At 43.1% G+C, this 24,001-nt stretch overlaps 1 protein-coding gene across 1 annotated transcript; it reads left to right on the top strand.

Moving 5' to 3' along the window:
* The first annotated feature begins 518 nt into the window (after positions 1 to 518).
* PDIA6 (protein disulfide isomerase family A member 6) lies at positions 519 to 24,001 on the top strand. The gene is made up of 13 exons (XM_068565170.1): positions 519 to 632; positions 6,064 to 6,205; positions 9,598 to 9,655; positions 10,105 to 10,231; positions 13,634 to 13,740; positions 15,459 to 15,589; positions 15,987 to 16,101; positions 16,633 to 16,773; positions 17,553 to 17,637; positions 17,760 to 17,832; positions 18,978 to 19,136; positions 22,815 to 22,911; positions 23,521 to 24,001. The coding sequence occupies exons 1-13, from the start codon at positions 614 to 616 to the stop codon at positions 23,587 to 23,589; spliced, it is 1,323 nt and encodes a 440-aa protein (XP_068421271.1). The 5' UTR covers positions 519 to 613; the 3' UTR covers positions 23,590 to 24,001.

Genomic DNA, 24,001 nt, shown 5'->3' with positions numbered 1-24,001 from the left:
GTGTTTAGCAAGTGTTTTATGACTGAATACTCGTTCGGGCACAGGAAAAACTAATATGTCATTTGATAAGGTCGTAGATGCACTGAGGGCCCAAAGAAACTTACCTTCCCTAGGGACAAAGAGGATAAGGGTCGGGGGTGGGGGGGAACAAGGGATGAATGAGGGTTGGAAACGGACTCGTTATAAACAAGTGGGAAAAGAGAGACTCCTAAGGATCCGAGAGGTAAACCAAGTACTGTACTCCTGGAGAGAAAAGGACGGAAAGCCCAGGAGCGACCGTAGGTACGTGAGGAACACGCCGGACGGAGGGGCTGGCCTGCCCCGCCCCCAGCTAGTCCCTCCTTCCGTCGCTCTCCCCGCCCCCTCAAAACCCAAACCGGTAACCTCTACCCGGCTGCCTCCCATTGGCTATGCAAATGAGAGAAGTCTGTCGGGACCAATAAGCCGCGGCCACGGCTTGGGAGCGTCTTCCGGCCCGCCCCTGCCGCACCGCCCCGCGTTTGACTAGCGGGCCGAGGACTGGCCGTGGGGCGGTGGGGGTGCGGTACGGCGGAGGGGAGGCGGTGGCTGGACTACGCGGTGGCTGGATTACGCGGTGGCGCCGGCCCTCGGCATGGCTCGCCTGGTGCTTGGTAGGCGCAGGCCTCTTCGTCTGGGGGGGGGTGGAGGGGCAGCCTGGGAGACCGGGAACCCCCATGGCGGGCCGCGGACGGGGGAGCGAGCGGGTGCATGGCCTTGGCCGGGCCCGCGCTGGCGCGGAGGATCGCTGGCCCGGCCCACGCGGAGGACGCAGTAAGGGGGAGCCCCTGGGGCGGTGGGGGAGCTCCGGGGACTGGGGCTGGTCTTGGCCGGAGCCCCCTGCGCGGGCCCTCGGGCAGAAGTGCGGGACGCGTGGGGAGGTGAGGGCGCCCTTGGCGGGGGCGACCTCCTCCCACCTGGGAGGAGCGTGTGCGCGAGCGCGGGCGGAGGCGGGAGCCCCGAGTCCGGGCTCGAACCCAGGGCGCCTGGGACAGCTCCGAGCCTGGGGCCGAGTGGCCGGTGCCGGGCTCCGGTGAAGGGGCGGCGTCGAGCGGGCCGGCTGTGAGCGAAGGCCGGGAGCTGCCTTTGAGCCCTGAGACCGGCTATGGCTGATCCCTGGCCGAGGTTGGGTACTGGGGGGCCACCTAGAAGGGGGACCTTGTTCTGGGCCTCGAGTGTGTACGGGAGAGTCACGGGCTCCTCACACCGAAAGTTGTCCTCACCACCTGTTTTATGGAGTTCCCACTTCTAAAAAACCTGAAATATCAAAACCCGGTCCTGAAATAAATCAGGATAGTTTCCTTAAAAGGCAACAGTACCTTCCTAAAGCGGGTCTTATGATGCAAGAGCACTTTAAATGCGATTGCACTTTTAACAACTAAATTGAACCCAGACTTTCTGGACTTAGGTAAATGTCAGTTTTAGAGACTACAGTAGTGAGGTTGAGGATCCCGTTCCTTCCTGGGCTCCCCTTGGTCCCAGCCAAGGTGCTCTGACAGTGGATACCTGAACACTGTGGATCCAGATAGCAGGGTTTGAGTCCCACCCCTCCGTCCCCCGCATCTGCTAGCTGTGTGACTGGGAGCTAGTTACTTAACCACTCTGGGCTAGTACTCCATAGGGTTGTTCTCAGGATTAAGGAGTTTATATATGTTTAAAGAGAGTAAACAAGGTAGAAATATTTGCCGTAATACCGTAGAGAGAATAGATGAGGGGAAAAGAACTTAGTTTCTGTTTAGTTGCCTGCAAGTGAATTCAGACAGGGCTGTGAAAGAGTGTATGATTCTTACAGTTAATTCATTATTATAATAAATGTAGTCAGCCTTTTGGGGCGCCCTCTCGGTTTCTAGATGAGTGCTTGGGGACCATGTACTCTTGCTAGCAGGTGTGGGACAGAGATGTTAGTGATGTGGATTTATAACATCCTTAACTACCTCGGAGGAATCATGGGAGGCCACAGATGGCAACATCATCTGCTCACATAGATTCTAGACCCTTGGATGTTCCAGTTTCCCGTCGGTGCTCGTTATCAGCGAGTGGAATGGCCATGTGAATTTTAGAAACAGAACAGTATTGGTCAGCCTTGACCTACTTTATCATCTTAAGTGGGCTGAGGGGTTTTGTAGGGGTAGTTACTGACTACTTTTCTGCTGTTGGAATTTGTACATCTTCTAATGCTTTTCTGAGTAGCATGTTTGATTTCCTTCTAACCCTACTAGGTCTTAACTGCCTTTTAAGGAACTTAGGTCTTGAACCTTTACCAAGACATTTCCACTGACAGCCATTTATAAGGAGGGAATGCTCCTGTGAGAACCAGGCCACTTTATAGACAAGAAAAGTCCAGCCCCATTACTAGGGGGGAAGAAAAAGCTCAAGTTCATGTTATACTGAGTGTCATTAGGCATGCCCATCTTCGTACAGAAAGGAGGCACATTCCTGAGGTAAACAGTCCTGGTTCATCCTTTGATGACTCCGGCCTGCTTGACACAGCATGAGGAGGAGAGTACATTCTTTATTGCTGGCCCTGATTGGCATGAGGAGGGAAAGAAGGTAATTCTCCTGCCACAGGCCATAGAATGCCGCTCCTGGGGTTATACTCCTGTAGGCTCCAGTCCTTTGGTTAAAATTTGGGGTTGCATAGCAAGGTACTCTTTCTAATTATGTGGCCGTAGGCAAGTTACCTTTTCTGGTCTCCATGTCCTGTGCTAAAAACGGGCATGATGATACACACCACGTAGAGTAAATGAGCTAATGGTACATAGTGTTGTATAAGTGTTGTTCTTAGTTAAGATGTCAGTTTTTGGAGGGTAGTTGGACAGATACATATATCAAAATGTTAGCCATACCCCATTCCCCTTGTAAGATTTTCTCCTAAAGAAATCATATTTATTTGAGGAGGGAAGAAGTATCAGAATTTTTAGCATTGGCCTGTTAATAGAAACAAATGGAAACCATCAAGTTATGTCAGTAGTGGATTAGGAACATGATACAGCCATTAAAAATGGTTACATGGGGGGTAATGGGTAATCCATAATTACTTATGTAGAAAATGTAACTTATTTTGAGTGAAAAAAGGTTACAGAAGGGAATGTATGTAGTAAGATTACATTTATATAAATTTTTAGGCCTCTGTGTAGTGTAGAGATATGTTAGTTAAGAGTACCCACCAAAATATTAATAGTTCATTCTGGTGGGACTGTTGATAGTTTTTCTTTTTTTGCTTTTCTCGTTTTTGAAACTTTCACAAGGAGCTCAGTATATTGAAAAACTAATAACTCATACGGATTTTTTTTTTTAAAGAAGATAAACGTCTTTAAACGTAGTAGATCTCCATAGAGGATTTTCTAAGACCAGTCTTACTCTCAAGCTTACTCAGAATTAGGACTGTCTCTGCTTAGGTTCTTAATTTACTTGCTTTATTAAATATGTCAAACTCTGTAATCTTTCCTGCAGCAGTGAAGAGATTAAGCAGCGCCATCCAGTAGAAATGGAATGCCAGATTTGTATGTAATTTTAAATTTTCCAGTAGCCACATTTAAAAAGATAAAAAGAAGTAGGTGAGATTAATTTTAATATATATTTATCCAGTATATCTAAAATATCATCTCAAGAGGAAATCAATATCAGAAATATTAATGAGATAATTTACTTCTTTCCCCTACCAAGGCTTTGCGATTCGGTGTGCTTTTTACACCTACAGCGCACCTCAGTTTGGGGTAGCCACGTGTGGCCAGCGGCTGCCATGTTGCACAGCAGTTATCAAGGGAGCCTCACTTTGTTTGGCTTGACCTCCATCCACACTCACCCTTTCCCACCTCTTGAAATGGAAGAGGAGGTCATTCGGTTGCGAGCTACCCCCTGTCACTGACTCTGGGTTCCCTCCCCGCCTCTTAATTCAGGCGTTTTTTTACGTTATTCCCTGTACTTTAGCCTCTCCCACTCCACATATTTCTTCACTATGTGCTCAGCTCACTCCCATCTTTAAAAAGAAAGCTTCCTTCTATCCCCCATTTGCTTACTGTCTCCTGCTCTTTCTAAGAAACTTGTTTAAAGAGTTATTGTATGATTTTCACCGGCTTGTCCCTTCCTGCTCTCTCCAGCCTTGTGCAGCCTGACTGCTGCTTACTTTCACTACTGTACCTCAACTGCCCGGGACCCCGGTGACCTCTCTGTCATTATATCCAGTGGACAGTTGGCAGTCGTTCCTGCTTTACCTCCCAGTAGCCTTTGTTACTGTCGCTCATTCCGTCTTTCCCCTGGTTTATATGAAACCACTCTCCTGATAATTCTCCATCCACTGTCCACATTGCAGCCAGAATACTCTTTGTAGAAAGCAAATCTGATCATACCGCCTGCATGATAACCCTTTAGTGGCTTCACATCACCCTTAGTAAGGTCCACAGTTAAGTTCCTGCAGTACTAGTCACGTCTATCATTCAAATGCAGTGTTCTCGAACAGTGTAATTGTTATTCATGCCCGAGGCATACTGAACATTTTTATCTTGAACACTAAAAAGACAACATGGTTTAATGGGTAGAGCTTGGAAGTAGAAGTCAGGGAGCTGCTCTACCAGTTATATGTGTGACCACAGATGGGCCACTTGCTCTCTATCTGCCCTTGTTTCCTTAATTACAAAATAGGGATGATTCCCACGTTCTCCTTAGTAGTGCTGTGAAAAATCAAGTGGATCCAATGCATTTGAAAGTGATTTAAAAATTCAAAGTGCCTTGTAAGTATAAGGTGGAGGATTTAGCAGTAGAACAATTAACACCAGTACACACATATTCCAGAAGAAGTTTACCACTGGGTTGTTCAAAAAGTTCCATTTGAAATCTTCCAAATTCTCTTTACAAAGTAAGCATGTGAAACTGTGACTAAGATGGCATATACACACGTGCTTTCTTAGAAGACAGGTGAGTCTCTTATAATTCTTTGCATCAGGAGATTAAAAGAAGGAAATTATATGGTCATCTTCATAGATGCTGAAAAGAAAGTAATAGAAATTTCTTTAATATCATTAAGTTTATCTGTTTCAACCCAAAAGCTAGCAAATGGGAAAATATACCTATTAGAGTAAAAAGCGTTCTGTTGTTTAGCATTATTCTGGAGATATTAGACAATGCAGTTAGAAAACAAATTATATATTTTATAAAATTTCATATATAACATATATAATTTATGTTGTGTGTCTGTGTATACATACACAGACAATTTAAAGGAGGTAAAATTTTGATATTACCAATTCAGAAAACTTGGGTTTTTAAAATATTAGTTCAGAACTTGTTTTTCTATGTAATTGTTATAATCTGCATTTAAGTTCCCAGAGTAGCAACAAAAACACACTTGGTCCACAGTGTGGCTAAACTATGCTATTAATAATACAGACTCTCTATCCTTCCTTTGTAACATTGTTCACATGAACATTCTTTCCGCGCTCATCCTGCAACACTGTGAGTGCCTGATGATGTGCCATGGATAGTGTTAGTAGAAAGAAAAATATTTAAAAAACAATCATTGCCCTTAAGAGAGTCACAGTCTAGTAGGGGAGGCAAATAATTATTTTTCCCATCAATAAGCTTTAATAAAGATAGCGTGCTAATACTGCAATTGAATAACACAAGAAATACCATGTGGATTATCCAAGGTCGCAGAGCTAGATGTAACTTCCCCATTTTCCAGTGCCCTTGCCCATAAAACGGCGATAACAGTACTGCCTCATAGAGTGTGGTTGTACAGAATGAAGGTGTTAGTATAGGAAAAGCACTAAGAAGAGTATTTAAATCTGGTCCCAAGGCAGCTCAAGAGATGAGGGTGTGGGCTGTCTGTTCCCTGTTCAGCAGTGCACCAGGGGGGAGTAAAATTCCAGGGGCTCCAGCAGCAGCCAGGCTGGGGGTGGGAGCTGGGGAGAAGGGGGTTAGGAGAGAGCTGACCCAGGCTGTCCTCTGTGAAGGGCCTTGGTCAGTTGAAAAGGACTTTGGTGGCACAGGTTTCCTGTCAGAGCCTGAACCCTGATGTTGATGGTGTGCTTTTTGTTGTTACTCCAGGTCTGATGGGCTGTACCCTCTTTATAGCAGTTAACGGTCTGTATTCGTCTAGTGATGATGTAATCGAATTAACTCCATCAAACTTCAACCGAGAAGTTATTCAGAGTGATAGTTTGTGGCTTGTAGAATTCTATGCTCCATGGTAAGTATTATAAAATAGTTGTCAGTTATTTATGGTACTTTATAAAATTAAGAAAAATACTACATAAAAATGTAATTTTATTCAGCCATCTCGTTTACCTAGTTTACTGATTGTTTAAAAGAGGTAGAGGACACATCCATGTAATACTAATAAGAATAGATCTCATAATGGCAAAATATAAATAAAAGAGGTAGAGGAGAGGGAAACTGTTGATTGAGTCTGTTAAAGGGTGCAGAGATTGAGCCAGTGACAAAAAAAATGGTGGAAGTAGCTAATAGTTGCAAGAAAGAAGGAAGGAAAAAACCCATATGATTTTAGGAAGATACATCTTTATGATGAGGTAAGTGGGGTGAAGATGGAAGGGAAATTGATTTTATGCAGAGAGAATATGGGGCAAAGGAAAGGGAAGAACCAGTGGTTGACTCCATTTTGTTTCTTGAAGAGGGTTGCTTCCAAAAATATGTAATTAGAAAATTTGGTTTGATTTAAAAGCTCTTCTCTTGCCTTATACATCTATTTCTGGGGGGAAAAAAAACAAACTTGTCATTACCATTGAAATTAATAGTGCCCAGTTTCATACAGCTGACCCTTGAGCAGCACAGGTGTGAACTGCGCAAGTCCACTTACATGTGGATTTTTTTTTTTTTTCCAACAAATTTGTACTACAGTGTTACACAGTCCGCTGTTGGTTGACTCCATGGATACAGAGGGCTGACTGTAAAGTTACATGCGGATTCTCCACTGCAGAGGGTCAGCACTTCTAACCCCAATGTTATTGAAGGGTCACCTGTGCAGTCAAAATACAGTATTGTTTATGTGGTTAAAACCTTCAATGAAAACAAAACAAAAAACCAACAAATACACATGTATAAAATAAAGGCTATAGGATCACAAAGGAAACCTAAAATATTGGAATAACATTATTAAAATATCAAAATAAATCTTGATATGATTTTGTAGTACTCATTTACTGGAACGTAAATACCAACATCTAACAGCTAGCTACCATAATTCTGAACAGTGATGAACATAAATGATGTTTAAGGATACCTGCAGCAACTATGGTGGTGATAAGAAAATAGCTGTGATTTTTATTTGTGACAGAGTCACAAGTACTAACCAACTATGATATGTTGTTAATGTTTATAACTGAAGGAAATCCTAAATTTCAATTACAGGTTAATGAAAATAGAGGATTTTTTTTTTTCCCCATCAAAGTTCACAGAGCCCCTCAATTTTTATCCACCAGTCCTTTGGGGATTCATAGACCCCAGGTGAAGAACCCTTGAGTTACAGGGTGTGCTGCTATATTTATATTTGTGGCATTTTGATCTGTCTTTACATTGCTTCACATTGGAATTGAAGGGGGTGTATATACTCTGACAATCTCTGATTTGACTCCTTATTTCATTAGAATAAATTGAAATTAAAGAGGCACAAAGTCCTGTAAAGTTTTTTTTTTTTTTTAATTAATTAATTTATTTATTTATTTATTATTTATGGCTGTGTTGGGTCTTCGCTTCTGTGCGAGGGCTTTCTCTAGTTGCGGCGAGCGGGGGGCCACTCTTCATCGCGGTGCGCGGGCCTCTCACTATTGCGGCCTCTCTTGTTGCGGAGCACAGGCTCCAGACGCGCAGGCTCAGTAAATTGTGGCTCACGGGCCCAGTCGCTCCGCGGCATGTGGGATCTTCCCAGACCAGGGCTCGAACCCGTGTCCCCTGCATTGGCAGGCGGACTCTCAACCACTGCGCCACCAGGGAAGCCCCCCTGTAAAGTTTTGACTCCTGGACTTCTAAGTAGCTCACCTAAATAGCAAAACATACTGTATATGTAGTATGTAGGATCAGCATTTCAGGACGTTTTGCTGAAAGATCCTGACTTTTAAAATATTGGATTGGACTTCCCTGGTGGCCCAGTGGTTAAGAATCCACTTGCCAACGCAGGTGACACGGGTTCGAGCCCTGGTCCGGGAAGATCCCACATGCTGCGGAGCAACTAAGCCCGTGCGCCACAACTACTGAAGCCTGCACGCCTGGAGCCTGTGCTGCGCAGCAAGAGAGGCCACGGCGGTGAGAAGCCCGCGCACCACAACGAAGAGCAGCCCCCGTTTGCCGCAACTAGAGAAAGCCCGTGCACAGCAATGAAGACCAATGCAGCCAAAAATAAATAAATAAAATAAAATAAAATATTGGATTAAGCTTAAGGCCCTATGAAAGGTGATGTTACATAGTGATTAAGAATGTGGGATCTGGAGCCAAGAAGACCTGTCAGGCAGCTTTGTCACTGGGTGGTATTGGGAGGGTTTCTTAACTTCTCAGGCTCTGTTTCATCATCTGTAAAATGAAAATGACAAAGCCTGCTTGCAGGGTGGTTGTGCTGATTAAATGAAATCCTGTACGAAGAGAGCTCATCGTGGTGCAGGCACGTGGCATTGGCTCATTAGGTCCTTAGAGACCTAATTAGAAGAAAATTTACTTTGTTTAAAAAAGGAAAAAGTCACCTATATAGGTAAACTAGCTATGCTGTCTTCATACAATGGGTATTATACAATGATGAAAATAATACAGCTACCTATAACCTCGATGACTGATACAAACATAACAGATTTCTGTATATATAATGCTTAAAAGCAGTTTTCTGTGTGTGTTATATTTCACGATAATTCTTTTCAAGTACTGGTACCTAAAAGATTAAGATTATTTTTCCTTGTGTTCATGTGTCTCTGTCTCTGTCACTCATTCGTGTTCTTTTTTCACCACCTTGCGGTATCAAGTGCTTTTCACTTGTTAGCCATACTAAATTGGGACTGCATGTGCATTTTTACCTCTACAAGCTGCTTGTGGGAGCCAAAGAACATGGAGATTTAGGCACTGGAGATCTGGACTCTAAAACAGTTGCCTCATCTATAAAATGAAAAGTTTGGACTAGATCAGGGACTATCAAACCTTAATAGATTTAAGAATCACTAGTAGAACTTACTAAAATACAGGTTCCTGAACCCCTTCTCTAGGAACTCTGGTTTCGTGGGGCCCAAGAACCTGCACTTTGCTAAGCCGTACAACTGGGACCACACGTGAGGCACATTTGACCAGATAAACACTGAAGTTTCCACTCAGGGAGAGAGTTATGAATGATAGTGTTTGTTTAAACTCTTTAAATACAGTTTAACTCAGCAGTAATTTGGAAGCTTTATTATTATGACATGAAAGAGGATCATAGTAAAATCAGGACAGTGAGTTCCTTCAGGTCACCGATCATGTTTTTTTAGTGCTGCTCTCCCTGCAGGTCCCCACCCTCGGTGCATGTCACTCAGTAGACTGTTGGTGAATGTTTCTTGAATTGGGAATCAAAGACTTAACTGTTGCCTTCTTTGTGTTTTCACCCCCTGAAAGGTGTGGCCACTGCCAAAGGTTAACACCAGAATGGAAGAAAGTAGCAACTGCATTAAAAGTGAGTTTCTGAGATGTCCACATTCACCTGTGTATGTTAAAATAAGTTTAATTAAGCAAATGGGCTTAACGTACAATAGGAAGTTAATTTGCATATTGAAGCCCAATACTCTTGTTCTGGTGCCAAAATTATGTAGGGAGCAAAGGGATACTGTACATTCTACTTTTTATCTTGTCTACTTTTGTTAATTCTGTTTCCCAGTTAAATGGCATAATTATGCTTAGTCGTGCTAATTCTGGGAGCTGCACAGTTTCCTCACAGGCTGACTTGCATGTTGCCCAGCTTTCCATTTAGGAATGGTTTCCCAGGCTAAAGTTCTCATTGATTGTTGGCAAGTGGAACCTGGCCCTTTATTATCTTGTCTCTGAGTCTACATCATCAGATGATGGGTTCTTGTGGAATCTGCCCTGGTTGAAAGAAAAATAGATATTTCTTTTATGTTTCCACAGGATGTTGTAAAAGTTGGTGCAGTTGATGCAGATAAACATCAGTCCCTGGGAGGTCAATATGGTGTGCAGGGATTTCCTACCATTAAGATTTTTGGATCTAATAAAAACCAACCAGAAGATTATCAGGGTAAGGACTTTTCCTAATTACTTCATTCCATTGGTTGGAATTTTAGTTTGAGCAGGTAGGTAGAAAATAGAGAACCTGGGATTCCATAACCCGTTGGCCCTGCTACCTGCAAGTTTCTCACCCTCTTCGTGCCTGAATTTCCTTATCTGTCAAATGGTGTAGAGTAATTCCTACCTCTTCTGGGTTGCTCTAAAGATTAAATACGTGTCAAACAGGTGAAAGTTTTTTTATTATTGTTTGTACTAGGTTAGGCCCACACGGGCTTAGCAATGGTAGAGTAATGATGTTTTGTGCTTCCCTTTTTTTCATTACAGTTTTTAAAAAATACTAGTTACTGGATATTTTATAGTTACTTAATATTTGAAAAGATCTGCAAGTGTTTTCTTGCTCTCATTGCTCGTCCCTTCACTGTGGGGCAGGTCTAGCATATCAGCGTGGAAAAAGAAGAGTCCTGTAATTTGAAAGTCAGTTTAAACTATTGCTATTACTGTGGAGTATTTTGCCCATGAATCTTTACGCCTTGTAAACATGTATAGTATCTGAATATTAAAGCTATTATTTAGTCTTTTAAACTATTGATAATAAAGAAGTACCACAGCTTCTCCATTTTATAGATAGTGGTAAATTGTATCTGCTGTGAGTCACTGAGGCAAGTGGGGAGAGGATTTTGGCTCAGACTCCCTGTTCTTTCACAGAATCGCCTGTTACTTAAGACGTCACAAACAAAGCATCATATTTAAGACAGCCAGAATTGCTAAGTTGAGCCATATCCAGGGTCCAAAAAAAGTATTGGGCGTAATGTATTTAAAGTTTAAATTATGGCTCATTTGATCTTTTTTTAAAGAGATTTTGTTACAAGGGGCATATAAGTGACTAAACTTAGAGTCTAAAATCTTAGGTTTTGCTTTATGTGAGAAAAACAAGTTTTCAGGGTTGGAGGGGGAGGAGAATCAGCATCACGATAAAAACAAAGTGTGACTATTGTCTTATCTGTACTTGGTGTCCTGCATTGCATCCAGCGAATTGAGAAAACATTCTCAGAAAAGGGAATGTGAAGGGAGCAGAGAAACTATAGAGTGAGCTTTGAGGACAGCCTGGCCTGGGTTTAACTGCTGGCTAAACAGAATACCTAATCTCTCTGGATCTGCTTCTTGGTTGTAAAATGAGGATGTGAAAACCTATTTTAGGCTACTGGAAGTTTCACTGAAATAGTACATGTAAAGCATGTAACTTGGTAAATGTCGGTGTAGTTGGTACCTCACCAAGATGGGGGTCAAAATACTTGGAGATGAGGCCTTAGACACATCATTTCTCCTAGACTCCCCGGCTCTAAAGTTCCATAAAATGATCAGTTTCATCTTTCTGACTAACCACCTGCTTTTCTGCTTTGGAATGTAATTTGTTCATTTTGCTAACTTGTAAAAATGGAATGTTTAGAGCAGGGGTTAGCGTTTGGCCTGCTGCTTGTTTTTGTAAATGAAGTTTTTCAAAACACAGTCACACTTGTTCATTCATATGGTCTGTGCCTACTTTCACACGAAAACAGCAGAATTGAGTAGCTGCAGCAGTGTGGCCTGCAGAGACGACAATAATTACTGTTTGGTCTTTTGCAGGAACAGTTTGCTCACCCTTGGTCTAGAGTGAGAAAACCCTCTCTGTCTTTTTCCCTAGTGTATTTTTTTTTTTTTTTAATATTTTCACTTTTAAAAAAAAATTAATTTAATTTATTTATTTGGCTGCGTTGGGTCTTCGTTGCTGTGCGCGGGCTTTCTCTAGTTGCGGCCAGTGGGGGCTACTCTTCGTTGCGGTGCACGGGCTTCTCATTGTGGTGGCTTCTCTTGTTACAGAGCACGGGTTCTAGGCGTGCGGGCTTCAGTAGTTGTGGCACGTGGGCTCAGTAGTTGTGGCTCGTGGGCTCTAGAGCGCAGGCTCAGTAGTTGCGGTGCATGGGCTTAGTTGCTCTGTGGCATGTGGGATCTTCCCAGACCAGGGCTCAAACCCGTGTCCCCCTGCATTGGCAGGTCGATTCTTAACCACTGTGCCACCAGGGAAGTCCCCCTAGTGTTTTTCTTGATTTGGTATATTTCCAGGTGGAGATTGGTGGTGGAAGGGGCACTGGTTCGGAAAGTGGAGGTGTCTGCAGTAGATAAGGAGCAGGAGGCTGTTTTTATGTTGAGGTGTTGCCTTTCTGTCTTAGGAAGTGACATACTTGGTAATCTCAGCCAGGATGTAGTACAGGATGATCTGAACACACTCCGAATGCTGCTGTTCTGTATTTTCTTTCTAATGTCAAGTCTGAAGTGTTCTCAGAAGTTTTTATCTCTTCCTGGGCAGTTTGATTAGAAAACTCTCTTTTTTTTTTTTTTAATTTTATTTATTTATTTATTTTTGGCTGTGTTAGGTCTTCGTTTCCGTGCAAGGGCTTTCTCTAGTTGTGGCAAGCGGGGGCCACTCTTCATCGCGGTGCGCGGGCCTCTCACTATCGCGGCCTCTCTTGTTGCGGAGCACAGGCTCCAGACGCGCAGGCTCAGTAGTTGTGGCTCACGGGCCCAGTTGCTCCGCGGCACGTGGGATCTTCCCAGACCAGGGCTCGAACCCGTGTCCCCTGCATTGGCAGGCAGATTCTCAACCACTGCGCCACCAGGGAAGCCCAGAAAACTCTATTTTTAAGAAAGGAGAAGAAAGAAGAAACTTTCTAAAAACATTTTGTTAGTTTTGCCTTTAAACTCTGAAGATAGTCTCAAGGCATATATTATCCATATTCTTCTGAGTCAGTTAATAGTCCCCTGACTTCTTCTTGAGCACATAGTTTTTGGTAAACTTCCAAAGGCTATTGTCACTATCTTTAATACGGGGCTTGTTACTTCCTATATTAGGAGTAAGTTCAGCCACAGAACCTAAAAGCCCAAAATAAGTGTTTTAAGCAAGCTAGAAAACAGTGGATTGCTTTCTAGTTTCTTAGCTTCGAACCCCTCGTATCCTACTTATTATCTCATAGAAATAGTTTTCCCATTTGCCTCATTTGGTGCTTTGTGTTTAGAAATTTCCCCTGCTCTCTTAACTAGATAACCTTCTTTTTCATCTGTGTACATGTTATACATTCAGTAAACGTTTGTGAACTGTTCTCAATAGTAGATGGTATTTATGGGTGAACAGAATGTCCTCGTTCACACTAATAACCTAACACTGAAGAAGAGGAATTAGTTTTCCCAGCGTAAAGTGTAGCAGGAAATACATTCTGGAAGAAACTGGCTCTGTCTTAAAGATACACGTGGTGTTAGGTCTGTTTGAACATCAGATGAAGCTGGCAGGTATGTAAAGGTTCAAGTCTTCAGGTAGCATCAGATGTAGGCTCCCAGCCCGCCCACCCCCACTCACCTGATGGCCCGTGTCTTCCCGTAGGTGGCAGAACTGGTGAAGCCATCGTAGACGCTGCTCTCAGTGCTCTGCGCCAGCTCGTAAAGGACCGCCTTGGGGGCAGGAGTGGTGGATATAGTTCTGGAAAACAAGTAAGGCTGTGTATAATGTCAGTTTTTAATGAGGCATGATTTTGAAGCCTGACTGTAAACTCCGCGTAGAAGATAATTATTTCTTAAAATGTTTTAAATTGGTGGACTTCCAGTTAAAAAATCATAGGAGGTTGAGTCAAGCGACTCCAAAAGGGAGTCAGACACCCAGCCTACTGGTGTGGCCCTTCAGAATCGCCGTAGCCAGTCCTAGGGCATCCGCCACAGCCGCAGGCCAGGAACCACGCCCCGAGATGGCTTCCTTGGCCCAGGGCCGAAGTACAAGAGTTTGGCCTACAGTGGGAGAAAGAGCCCTAGGCCATGGGAGTTGGAATCTGGCTTCCATGGCGTTTGTAGTTCCAAAGTGGAGAGAGGGAGACCAGCTCTCCTCCAGGTCAACTTTGGGCAAACGTGGATGAAATTTGGATGACCTCTTGGCCCGTGTCTGTGGCAATCAGGCTGAAATCCCTGGGCATCTTTAAATAAGTGGATAGGGAAGAAGATTCCTGTTCTCTGGATTGGTATTATAGATTCCCGTGTGTGAAGTGTGATGTTTAACCATGATGTAGTTATGTTCTTGCGAAAAGGCATTGAACTCTTCCTGGTAACGCACAGGCACACCTCCTTGTATTGCACTTCTCAGATCATTGCATTGTTTACAAAGTGAAGGTTTGTGGCAACCTTGCGTCGAGCAAGCCTCTTGGTGCCATTTTTCCAACAGCATTTGCTCACTGTGTCACATTTTGGTGATTCTTGAAATATTTCAAAGTTTTTCATTATATTTATGGTGATCTTGATCGGTGATCTTTTGATGTTACTATTACAAAAAGATTATGACTTGCTAAAGGCTCAGATAAGGGTTAGCATTTTTCAGCACTGAAGTATTTTTTAATTATTGTATGGTCATTGTCTTTTAGATATAATGCTATTGCACACTTAATAGACTACAGTATAGTGTAAACATAACCTTTATGTGCACCAGGAAACCAAAACATTCATGTGAGTTGCTTTATTGCGATGCTCACTTTATTGCGGTGGTCTGGAACCGAACCCGCAGTATCTCCAAGGTCTGCCTGCATATGTAAACACAGCCCTTCACTCTTTTAGGTGACCAGTAAGACTAGCTTCTTTTTACAGACTCAGAGCTTACCAGAGATTTCATGATTTTGCCTTTTATTTCAAACTTAGACATTTAATGAGCACAGTTGTCTTTCCTACCCCCATGGCTTTTGGCCGAGGCAACAGAAAGCATTATATCGATTCTGACTGCTTTGTAGGTTTAGTACTGAAGAAAATTCTTTGAAAAGATAAAAGGATTAAATGTTATTTTTAGCTTTCTTAAATGGTAGGGACTTTATGAAGAGGTACTAACTGGATATCCTGGGATGAACCAGCACTGTTCTGAATTAGAATAGTGTTATTAAGGTGGTTCTTTGAGCCATGTTGAGGTTTCTCTTAATGAAGATAGCAGGGGTGGAGTTCAGATACATGTTACATGTTACACTGAGTGTACTGGTAATTGTTTGAAAGTAAATACTGTTTGCCAAGTAAAAAGAATAATATTAAGGAACGTCCCCAATCTGAGTAAAATAGTTTTCAGTTGAAAGAAGAACTCAAAACTTTAAGTTGTAGAAATGATTATTGTTATACATATATTTAGAATAGGATTAGTGTTCTTTTTGGCCAAATTGTAACTTAAGATTTAATGTCACAAATGACAGGGTAGAAGTGACAGTTCAAGTAAGAAGGACGTGATTGAGCTGACAGACGACACCTTTGATAAGAGTGTTCTTGACAGTGAAGATGTTTGGATGGTTGAGTTTTATGCTCCTTGGTGTGGACACTGCAAAAAGTAAGTGCTTTGTACCAGGTACTTTTTTAAGTCAGGTGCTTTTAGTCTGTCCACGTGGCTCACTTTGAAAGAGCTGAACCAGGTCATAGGTAACCTCCAGGATCTTCTCCCCAAAAGCTCCGGCTCTGAATGAATGTTAAACATCGGCATTAGGGCCGAGTGTTTCCTCTGTCATATTTTCAGTGATTAACAGGGAGCTGGCATCCAGATTTGGGGGGGCGTGGTGCTCAAAGGACCAGGAAATGAATGTGAAGGGGGCATCATGCCTTTCGTAAAGCTACACACAGAGTGTTTCCCAAGTGTGATTTAACCAGATTGGGCAGAAATGCACACACCAGTTAAAGGATTTGTGCTTACAGTTAAAATACACTTTTAAAGTGCAGGTATTTTTCTACAGTCTAGAGCCAGAATGGGCTGCGGCAGCTACAGAGGTAAAAGAGCAAACGAAAGGAAAAGTGAAACTCGCAGCTGTGGACGCCACCGTTAACCAGGTTCTAGCCAGCCGATACGAGGTGCGTGTGCTTACCAGGCTGATGTCTTTGTGAGACGCCCTGTGTTTTCACCTGCTACACCGTCTAGTACTCCTGGGCTCTCTAGGAGGGGGAGGGGGGAGGCTAGCCGTTTTGTAATGACGAAATTAAATCATTTCACTGTTGTAACAAGTAAATCTGGCACTCAAGACTGTTGGGGGTTTTTTAGTCTTGTTTGTTTTGTTTTCAGTATCGCACTACTTGTGTGTTTAATGTGAGCCCGAGCTTTCGCAAGTTATTCGTACAGCTTTTGAAGTCGGTACATTTGTTCTAGAGCACATAGACTGTGTTAAGTATATATTCAGGGTTTGAGTAAGGTTCGGCTAAGCCTGGCAGTGAGTCTGTTAAAACCCCTTGATTAACAGACCTCTGTGTGCTGTCCCTTACACGTCGATGCAGGCTAGGGAATATTTTTGTTACATTAAATTACCTATAAGGTAGTTTTAGAAACCATAAAGATCTTATTTCTTATGAAATGGTAAGTTGATTTGTACTCTTGATATTTTTTAATAGATTAGGGGATTTCCTACAATCAAGATATTTCAGAAAGGCGAGTCTCCTGTGGATTATGACGGGGGGCGGACGAGATCCGACATCGTTTCCCGGGCCCTTGATTTGTTTTCTGATAACGCTCCGCCTCCTCAGCTCCTTGAGGTAATTACACCTCTTCAGTCACTTGTATGTAGTAAGGGAAGCTTTTCCGCCTGATGATAGAGGACACTAAGGCAGTAATAGCTTGCTGTCTTTTCAAATAAGCTCTTTCTCTTCTCTTTTAAAATGCTCTCTTTAGAGTGTTTTTGTACTTTCAGATGGGGAAAACTTGTCTGAAAATGGCTGCCTTTCATAAGTTTTAGTACCAAAATAATCGCAGTGTGAGCAAAAGTGTACCTTAGCGTCTTAAAAATAGAACGAATCCATTCTTTCATTTATCGTTCTCAAAACAATAGTTAACATTTATTGAGCACCTGACCATGTGACAAGCACTGTTCTGGTACTTTTATGTGGATTTTTCTCATTTAATTCTCATATGAACACTGAGAGGTAGATACTGTTTTTAATCTCCATTTTAAATATGGGGACACAGGCACAGAGAGCCTCAAATTCATGTAGATATATAATACGCGTAAATGTGTCTTTTTTATCTGTCTAAACGACTAAATGTCGTAGCCAGGCTACGCCCAGGCGTTCTGACCGTGTGTATATACAAATGCCTCACCACCGCCGCAGATGGATGGCTGAGGGATAAAAGCGGAAATCTTCACAGAACCTTCTCGTGGTGTTTCTGTAACGCACACAGAAGTGTTATTTGGGAAGAGCCTCATCTGGCTCTTGAAGTGCTTTGCTCTGAACGAGAGTGCCGGTGCTCGCGCAGGCTTACCTCTGGGTTTTGTGTCACGTGGCCTCCCAACCCCCTTGTCTTCTGGGCCCCGCAGATCCTCAACGAGGACATCGCCAAGAGGACGTGCGAGGAGCACCAGCTCTGTGTCGTGGCCGTGCTGCCCCATATCCTTGACACAGGTGAGGCGTGCCGCTTTCCATGCGTTGTTCTCTGTTCCTTGCTCTGCGAACACTTAATTCACAGATGGATTTTACCCATTCCTTTATTTTTACCTTAAAATTTTTTTGTCCGTTTACATCAGGAGCTGCAGGCAGAAATTCTTATTTGGAAGTTCTTCTGAAGTTGGCAGACAAATACAAAAAGAAAATCTGGGGGTAAGTTATCAAACTGTCTCAGTGTCGTCAGGTGGGAGGGTGTAGAGCTGCTTGGAAGCGGCTCCCTCTGTGTTTTCTGTAGGCTCCGTTCCTGTGCTCACTTGGGCATGTTTTTTTATTTAGGATATAAAAACACTGACCACCTAGGAGGAAATGAAGTCATGCAGGACTCTTATTTATAACACACTAATTTGTACCCCAGCACACTTTTTCTTAGAGGAATCGTGTTCTGATGGTGGCTGGGTTCTAGGCTAGCAGGCAAAACGCCATTAGTGACAGAGCTCTATTCTAGCACAGCCTTGAAGGCTAGGTAACGAAAGCAGAAGCAGAGGTGTGTTTCTTTACCCTCTTCTGAGTGAGGGCCGGACGCAGGCAGATGTTTAAAACAAAGCTTGTCTCTATTTCCATTGTTATTAATAATCTTTTTGCTCCGTGCCGTCCGTATGCGCTGCTGTCCCAGGTACCACGTGTCCCTGCTGTCCCTCTCGCGGTGGCCTCACACCGCCTGCGTTAGTCCAGCAGATGTTTACTGTGTGCCTGCAGAAGTCTGCGTGCCCACGTTCCGTATTCTTCTCCCCTTGTACGAGTGGAGGGAAGAGTTTTTTTGGTTTGTTTTTTGAGGGTTTTCTCCTTTTTTTTTTTTTTTTTTTGGCCTCGCTGCGGGGCATGCGGGGTCTTACCCCGACCAGGGATCGGACAGCACAGGAAGTCCCAAGGGAAGAGATGTGGTTGAGCATTTTTATATGTATTAAATAATGGCATATCCTTAACTTTTAAAAAGAAGTTGTTACACTGCTAAAGAATGTGCTTAATAACCCAAACGATGTTGGTAGGATTTCAGGTGACAGAGAAGATTCATCAGGTTTGTTGGACGGTATTTTGGGGACTGAGGGAAAAAACAGTCCTAGAGATAGACCAGTCCCCAGGGGGACTTCTGGGGTTAGGGTCTAGGGAACATAGGAGAGGAACTGTAGTTACTTGAGCGCATCTAGAACACATTATTTCAAAAACTAATCTTTAATTTTTCATTTATTTTTTCACCTATTCCATTCAAAAGATGTGTAACCTTTTGTTCTTTAATTGTTAGTCAGGTTCTGACTAACTCAGAAGGGATCTTTGCCCTAGAAACCAATCTGCTTTTCTAGGTGGCTGTGGACAGAAGCCGGAGCCCAGTCTGAACTTGAGAATGCGCTGGGGATCGGAGGGTTTGGGTACCCCGCCATGGCAGCTATTAACGCACGCAAGATGAAATTTGCTCTTCTGAAGGGATCGTTCAGTGAGCAAGGCATTAATGAGTTTCTCAGGTAATTTCTTGCTTCTTTGAGTTGTTTTTGTTTTGTCTGTTTGTTTGGTTCTATTGTGGTAATTGGTTCCAAGCTAGATTTATATAGACTAGGCAATAAATGGAGTAGTTTTGTATTTCACATTTCGGAGAATTAACGTTTATAAATTAGAGCTTTGGAGTCATCTTCCTGTGCCACGGAAGTCTTCTACTTAGTGAGTGATACTAGCACCTTCCTCCTCTCGGGCCACCTTGCCATTCTGTGCACTTGGCATTGGGCTTGTCCTCATTCTCATAAAGGTCTCATATGGGCTGCAAGCAGTCCCGTCTCACCCACTCCCGCCCCAGGATGCTTTGTACCCCTGACTTCAGGGGATAGAGTTTCCACCCCTGGGCATTGGATTTAGAATGTAGTTATTTGAAAATGAGTGCGCTTACTGAAGTGACTCCAAAACGTGCAAACAATATGATAGGTTCTCAAACTCAAAACCCAATTTACAAAGCTCGCTAAGCTGCCCTGCGGTTCAACTCATCCTAAAACTGACTTAGTCATCATTTAGGCAAATACAAAATGTTAACCCGTACTTTTTCTTAGATTTGTGGTAATTTGATTAATGCCTCTTCCCCATTAACTGTGAGTTCCACAAAGGTTGAATCTTTTACACAAAACTTTACCCCTAGTCACCACTGTAGAGCCTGGCTGGTAATAAGCTCTTGTAAATATTTATGAATGAACGCTTGACTTCTTGTCTCTGGAACAGTTTCAGTTAGGAGAGGCATCCCTACCCTCAGGGACATTAGCAGGAAGACTACTCATCAAGTGTGCTTCATCCTTTTCAACAGCTAATTCCAACCTAGAAAACCTTAGAGGAGTGTAGGAGAGTAGTAAGTAACCTTGAGGTTAAGCCTCTGGACTCACGTAAAGTACAGAGGAGGTAAACGCTTCCAGGGACAATAGCATGTTGTAAACTTGAGACAGTGACTTGTGCTTGAGATCATACAGGTCACTGGTTCTCAAACTTTGTGTCTTGGAGTTAACAGAAAACCTCAGATTACCAGTGGAGAAAAGTCTGCGGTAATGAATAGGAAGGAAGCAAAACGTGGCAGTACGCTTGTTTCTAGCCACATGTGAGTCTTCTTTTCTAAGAAGACGGAACTTGTACGGAGCGTGTCACTGGTGAGGAGACTCCTTCCAGCTGGCCGGGGTGGGGCCTGGCGGAGAGCTGGCGGGTGCACCTGCTTGGTGGCGAGAGGCACCAGCGTGCGTACTTGAAAAACCACACACCTGCCACGTTCTGCGTGGCTATTGGAAAACCAAGGACAAACACCATCAGTGCGTATACGCAGGTTGTCAGACAACCCATAGAGGTTAATGGTAACAGTGAAGTTAAACTAACAATTTATAAATGTAGGGGCGGCAATTGAATACTATGGTCAACCCAAGGTGACATTAGTGGTTTCTGCATCTTTCCTTAAGGATGTCATGTTATGGGAGTTCCCTGGTGGTCTAGTGGTTAAGATTCCGGGCTTTCACTGCCATGGCCTGGGTTCAGTCCCTGGTCGGGGAACTGAGATCCTGCAAGCTGCACGGTGTGGCCAAAAAAAAAAAAAGTCATGTTATGTTCTGTTGGAGTAGCAGCCAGAAAAGGTAAGTATATAATTGTGCATTATGCCCCCAGAAGTGAAAAAGGGCTTGAGTCATACATTGGCTTGGCCAGAAAGTTCATTCACGTTTTTCCGTAAGATGTCAAGCGAACTTTCTGGCCAACCCAGTATATGCGTTTGTGGCCGTTCAGTTTGAAGGCGGTGGCCATGCTTCTCCAGGCTTTCTTAGTTAGAAGAGAGATCTGTTAGCATTTAGCCTAAAAGGAAGATGGAGCCAGAGGGCAAGTGTGTAATTGAGCAATTAAAAAACCTTTTTTGTTTTTTTTAAATGATGATTGAACTCTCTGCCCTCAAGGTTTTGTTCCTTTTTGAAGGTTTGACATCTTTCCTCTAGTCTGTTTGCTTTTGCCGCTGACATTATTAAGTAGGAAGCTAGAGGCTGATGTACGGAGATAATAAATAACCTGATTAAGGACACAAAACTAGTAAGAAGTAGAACCTCTGACTTTTTATTACATACATGGGTTTGTATTTCCCACATAAACCAGAGCCTGGATTGTCCTGTGCCTTTCCCTAGTAAATTGAGCCATTCTGGCAGAGGTAGTAGCCTGTGTGTGACACAGGTCTGACTTACTGTGCTGAGTACCTCTGTTCTACCCATACAGCACAGTTCATGGAATGGTGGTGAAGTGGGTTTTTACATATTTATAATCCTGTTCTTTGAATGTCACTGGTATGTGTACATCAAGGTTGCTCAACGTGGGCACTCGGAACATTCTGGGCCAGGTAGTTGTTTGTCCTATGCCTTATAGGATGTTTAGTAGCATCCCTGGCCTCTACCCCCGGATGCCAGCAGCGTACACACACAGACACACACACACACACACACACACACACACACTCTCTCTCTCTCTCTCTCTCTCTCTCTCTCTCTCAGTGATTTTTGAGTTGGGACAATCAAAAATGTCTTCAGACATTGCCAAATGTCCCCTGGGGGCAAAAATTGCCCTCAGTTTCAGAACCACTGATACACATTGTAAAACATGCGAAGTAGCCAAAAGCAATGGATAAAATTACCCAGTTTTCCCACCATGCAAAGTAACTATTGTCAGACACATACAGGAAACTTGATATCCTGTTTGTTTTTTTTACCCATATTCTTTTTTTTTAATCAAAGTATAATTAATTGACAAATGTGTTAGTTTCAAATGTACAGCAGAGTGATTCAGTTATGCATATACTTATCTATATATCTATATATGTATTCTTTTTCTAATTCTTTTTTCCGTCATAGGTTATTACAAGATATTGCGTATAGTTCCCTGTGCTATACAGTAGGACCTTGTTGTTTATCTATTTTATATATAGTGGTGTGTAAATGTTAATCCCAAACTCCTAATTCTAAGCACCCTTCACCGAGGATATTTGGAGGCTCCTTTTATAAGGAAGCCTTGCTCACGGTCTGGTGATCGCCTCTACATCCTTCCAGGGAAATGTTTATCAATACCTGCCAAAGTCAAAAGCTAACACACTGTTTCATGGTACAACTCTTCTGTCTGAAAGCTTGACATGTGTGAAAATTGCCACCATCACCTATAGATCATTGAGGGGGCCTGTGGTGTCTGTGGGCTGGTTCTAAGTGCCTCTGCTTCCTGTTAGAAATCTGAGAAAAGGATTTCAGTTTGAAGGTACCATCTTTCAAAAAGCCTTTCTAAAGTTAGTGTGGAATTTTGTTAATCAAGTGTTAGTGTTGGTCTAGACCATGTTCTGGGTCAACTTTGATCGTTTTTACATACTTAAGTTGTATTTTAGCAAGATATGTTCGCTATTTTTTTTTAATTTTTGGTAGTACCTGGCTTTCCCTACTGCTAAGGCCTTAGTCAGGAATGTCATTATATTGTTACCTGGTTACATTGTTGTCCCTGATTGAAAAGATAATACTGTTCATGAAGTGCTTTTCCGTGAGAGAGAGGTGAGAAATGCCTCTATGCAAACATAGCAGGGAGTAGGGAAATCGTTATTTTTGAAAAGTTGTTTCTTCATCCGCATCAGCAGTCCATCGTTAACACCCGTGCTCTGCTCATTTTCCCCTAAGGGAGCTGTCTTTCGGGCGTGGATCTACAGCACCCGTAGGGGGTGGGGCTTTCCCTGCCATCAGCACCAGAGAGCCCTGGGACGGCAAGGACGGCGAGGTGAGTCCCGGGACCGAGCTGTGTGTGAAAAGGACTCGCTGTCGGGGCTTTGGTCCAGCCCCTTACTTTCCCGATCCCTGTGCATCTTTGCTGCTTGTAAACAAGACCTTTCCATCAGACCTAAGCCTTGACGTGAGCATAAACCTGAAGAATCAACCTCATGGGCCCTTCGGGGTGCTCTTTGTCTCAAGACCCTTCATCCCATCCTCCCTGTTACAAAGTGCTACGTGGCATAGGATATTCGTGACAAGAGACAACCGAGATAAATTTCAGTGAGGTTGCTTTCCTGACTATTACCTATAAAGTGAACACTTAACCTAGAATTCATTAACTTTGAGAGAAGTACAAAATTATAGCTTTGAAATTAGCATTTATTCCGGTACACTTCTGCCCACCCCCCTCAAAAGACCAGTTAAATAGCTGTTAGTTTTCTATCTAGATAATAATAGGCAAAGTTAAAAGCAGGAGCTGGACTGGGGAGAAACTTGTGACCAGAGCACCTCTGGAAATTTAGTGCTCTGTAAGATGAGATGTCAGACTTTCAGGCTCGCCCTGTCTGTGGTTCTGCATAGACCCTGCAGGGCCTGATGGTGGTTTTCTGTTTTACAGCTTCCCGTGGAAGACGACATTGACCTGAGTGACGTGGAGCTCGATGACCTGGAGAAAGATGAGTTATGAGAGGCGCGCCGCACAGACTCCGGTTTTCTTTTCTTGGGAGCGGATTTTCCAGCAGTGAAGGAACATTCTTTCCAATCAGATGAATCTGCCAGTGGCCTTTTTAACCAAGAAGTAACACTGATTGGTCATTTGAAAACACTGCAGCAGTGAACTTTTGCGTCTCAAGAAAACAATGAAAAATTCTGTGAATTGTCGTAGCCGGTGAATTGGGTTGTATTCTGTCAGATAATACTTTGAAGAAAACTGATGGGCTGTTGAAGCATCTTTCCCTCCCTCTGACTGCTGCTTGAATGTTCTTGGAGGCTGTTTCTTACATACAAGTTTTTTAATGTGATCCTTTCATTTGAATATTAATGGCTTTTTTCCATTAAAGAATAAAACTATTTTGGACAATGCCAATAAATGTATGAAA

The sequence above is a fragment of the Eschrichtius robustus genome, chromosome 15, assembly GCF_028021215.1.
Source record: "Eschrichtius robustus isolate mEscRob2 chromosome 15, mEscRob2.pri, whole genome shotgun sequence".
Taxonomy (NCBI): domain Eukaryota; kingdom Metazoa; phylum Chordata; class Mammalia; order Artiodactyla; family Eschrichtiidae; genus Eschrichtius; species Eschrichtius robustus.
The sequence above is the reverse complement of the archived record's forward strand: the minus strand, read 5'-3'. Positions and strand labels throughout refer to the sequence as shown.